Source organism: Pteropus vampyrus, unplaced genomic scaffold (assembly GCF_000151845.1).
Source record: "Pteropus vampyrus isolate Shadow unplaced genomic scaffold, Pvam_2.0 Scaffold34, whole genome shotgun sequence".
Taxonomy (NCBI): domain Eukaryota; kingdom Metazoa; phylum Chordata; class Mammalia; order Chiroptera; family Pteropodidae; genus Pteropus; species Pteropus vampyrus.
The window spans coordinates 7,115,328-7,117,709 of NW_011888815.1; the positions used below are offsets into that span (position 1 = coordinate 7,115,328).

The 2,382-nt window shown below is 59.6% G+C and overlaps 1 protein-coding gene across 1 annotated transcript in view; it reads left to right on the forward strand.

Annotated features, from left to right (window-relative positions):
* The window catches only part of ALDH1A3 (aldehyde dehydrogenase 1 family member A3), a 33,455-nt gene that overhangs the window by 6,015 nt on the left and 25,058 nt on the right, over nt 1-2,382 (forward strand). The window contains 2 exon segments of the mRNA XM_023529014.1: nt 1,609-1,738; nt 2,043-2,104. Coding sequence (XP_023384782.1) covers nt 1,609-1,738; nt 2,043-2,104 — 192 coding nt within the window.

Sequence of the window (2,382 nt, forward strand, 5' to 3'; positions counted from 1 at the left end):
CCTTTCTCTCTCTTTCCCAAGAAGGCCAAGAAAAAGCTCCTGGTTCCACCAACAGATACGCAGATGCTGTCTGGGGTAGCCTGGTCCTGGAGACCTTTTGGCATGATTCGAGATCTTGGTTTCCCCTTGGAAAATAAAAGTTCCGACTTGCAATGTAAATGAATAGGAGCTAAAGGTACAGTGTGCCGAATGTCCCCTTGGCCTGGCTTGGTGTCCCAGAGCAGCAGGTGACACGCAGCCCACACCGGGACCAGCCCTGTCACCTTCAGCAACGCACAGTCCTATGTCCTTGGTGCCTCCAAATGAGGATTGCCAAGCACCCGTCTGGTCCCCAAAGGGACAGTGACCATCATCGTCATGGCTGTAACTGTCATCGTCCGAGCAGTGAACAGGGCACTTGCTGCGGGCGACACTGTCGTGAGTGCTTTGTGGATACGGACGTAGGTCCTGACTGTGCTTATCCCCATTTTACAGGCGGGGAAGCTGAGGTAGGGACGGGCTCAGGGACCTGCCCACGCTAGGGAAGAGGCCACCTCCTGGTTAGAGAATGCTGAAGTCACACACAGTCACCCAGCATCTCGCGTGGCCACCCCACAGTCGTTCCACATGCAAACATCCGGGGGCAGCAGCCTAAACAGCGGTCACTGTGCTGGCCGGATGTCAGGTGCCCAAGTTCAGGGCCGGCCGTGCTCTGGAGAACCTTGGAGGGGTCACGGCCCCGCGTCGGGAACGTGGCGGTCAAGCTCAGGCAGGACACACGCACGCAGGGCCCTGCCTGACTTCCTCGGTGAATCGCCATCTCACTGCAGCGAGTCCCAAGCAGGAATCCAGCCCCGGGCGACGTGTCACGGCGGCCACTTCCTGCAGAGAGGCATGGCAGGCGGCGTCGGCACTGGGCCTCCACTGGGGCCGCTTGTCTGAGGCACAAAGGGGTCCTCTGACAGCCGGGATGGAAATAGAAAGAACCCTGGGCACTGAGCAGCTGCGCCTCACCCCGGGTGGCCACCTCCCTCACCGCCTAGGGCGAGTCCTCTCCCGCCACCCGCATCCGGCTTTGCAGCCCCGTGGGAAGGGTGGGTGAGCGGGGGGCATCGTGTCTTTGTGCTGGTGCCCCGGCCCTTCTGGGCTCGGCCGGTCACTCCCTCCACGACGTGCCATCAGCTGGACTACGTCCTCCCTTTCTCTTGTGTTGGAGGGAGACAGCTAACCCTCCAGAAGCTTCTCGGGAGTGTGCGAATCCGTGTGGCCAGGTCACGCCGCTGAGGCAGCTGCACGCTGGACAGACGACCACGCGCTAGAGCATCCTCCCTCTCAGCGAGGCCGCACGTCGTCCCCACGTGTGCTGTCCTTCGTGGGGACACACGCTGGCGCTCCAGCCGACCCCCCGGCTTTACGCATTCCGAAATCAAAGCGCCCTGGAGGGTCCAGGACGGCTCTTATGTTCAATGTAGCGTCTCGCTTTCTGAAGAGATGCCCTTGGCTGGCAGGGGCGGAGGGCGATGGCCAAGCACACTCTCCCCCACCCCCCGACCCCGTCCAGGCCCGTCCTTGACCTACCGTGGAAGCGAAGGAAAGGCCAGGCCTGAGGCTGCCGTCTTCTCGTTACAGACCCTGGAAACGATGGACACGGGCAAGCCGTTTCTCCACGCCTTCTTCATCGACTTGGAGGGCTGTGTCAAGACCCTGCGGTACTTCGCGGGGTGGGCGGACAAGATACAGGGCAAAACCATCCCCACAGGTGAGCCGGGGTCTTTCGGGGGTTCTGTCCTCCCGTTCCTCCCCGTCCGTCTTCAGAGCACCCCTGGTTTCTCCAGGCTTCCCCGCAACACCGCCCCCAAAGGAATGGCCCTCAAGCCGATCTTGCCTCTAAGGAGTTTTACTTTCGAAAGGGAATTTAAAATCGCTTTTTTGCATCCCAGACGAGACGTAGAGCCGGCACCTCCGTGGGTTGCTGTGTTTCTTTCTTGTCTTTTTACCGTTTAAAAGATTTTCACCGAGATGAACGCTAGCATCGTCCTCTCCTCTCGTACACTCTCTTCCAGATGACAACGTCGTGTGTTTCACCAGGCACGAGCCCGTAGGCGTCTGCGGGGCCATCACTCCCGTAAGTAGGCGGCTCTTCTAGATAGAGCTGTGTGGCTTTCGCCCCCTGCCCCACCTCAGTCCCCTCCGGCCCCTGGAACCAATTTCCGCTGGGTTTTCGTTTGATCAGATCGAGATTAATTGAGCGTTTGCTTTGTGTCATGGAGCTTGGTGCTGGAGGGTTATCAAGATGGTTTAAACATCATCCCTAATCTCAGGAGGTGACTCCAGGGGGTGCGACAGAAGGCATCGTGGGTTCCTAACGGAGGAGGCGGGAATAGCTGGCACCCCTAAGGAGAC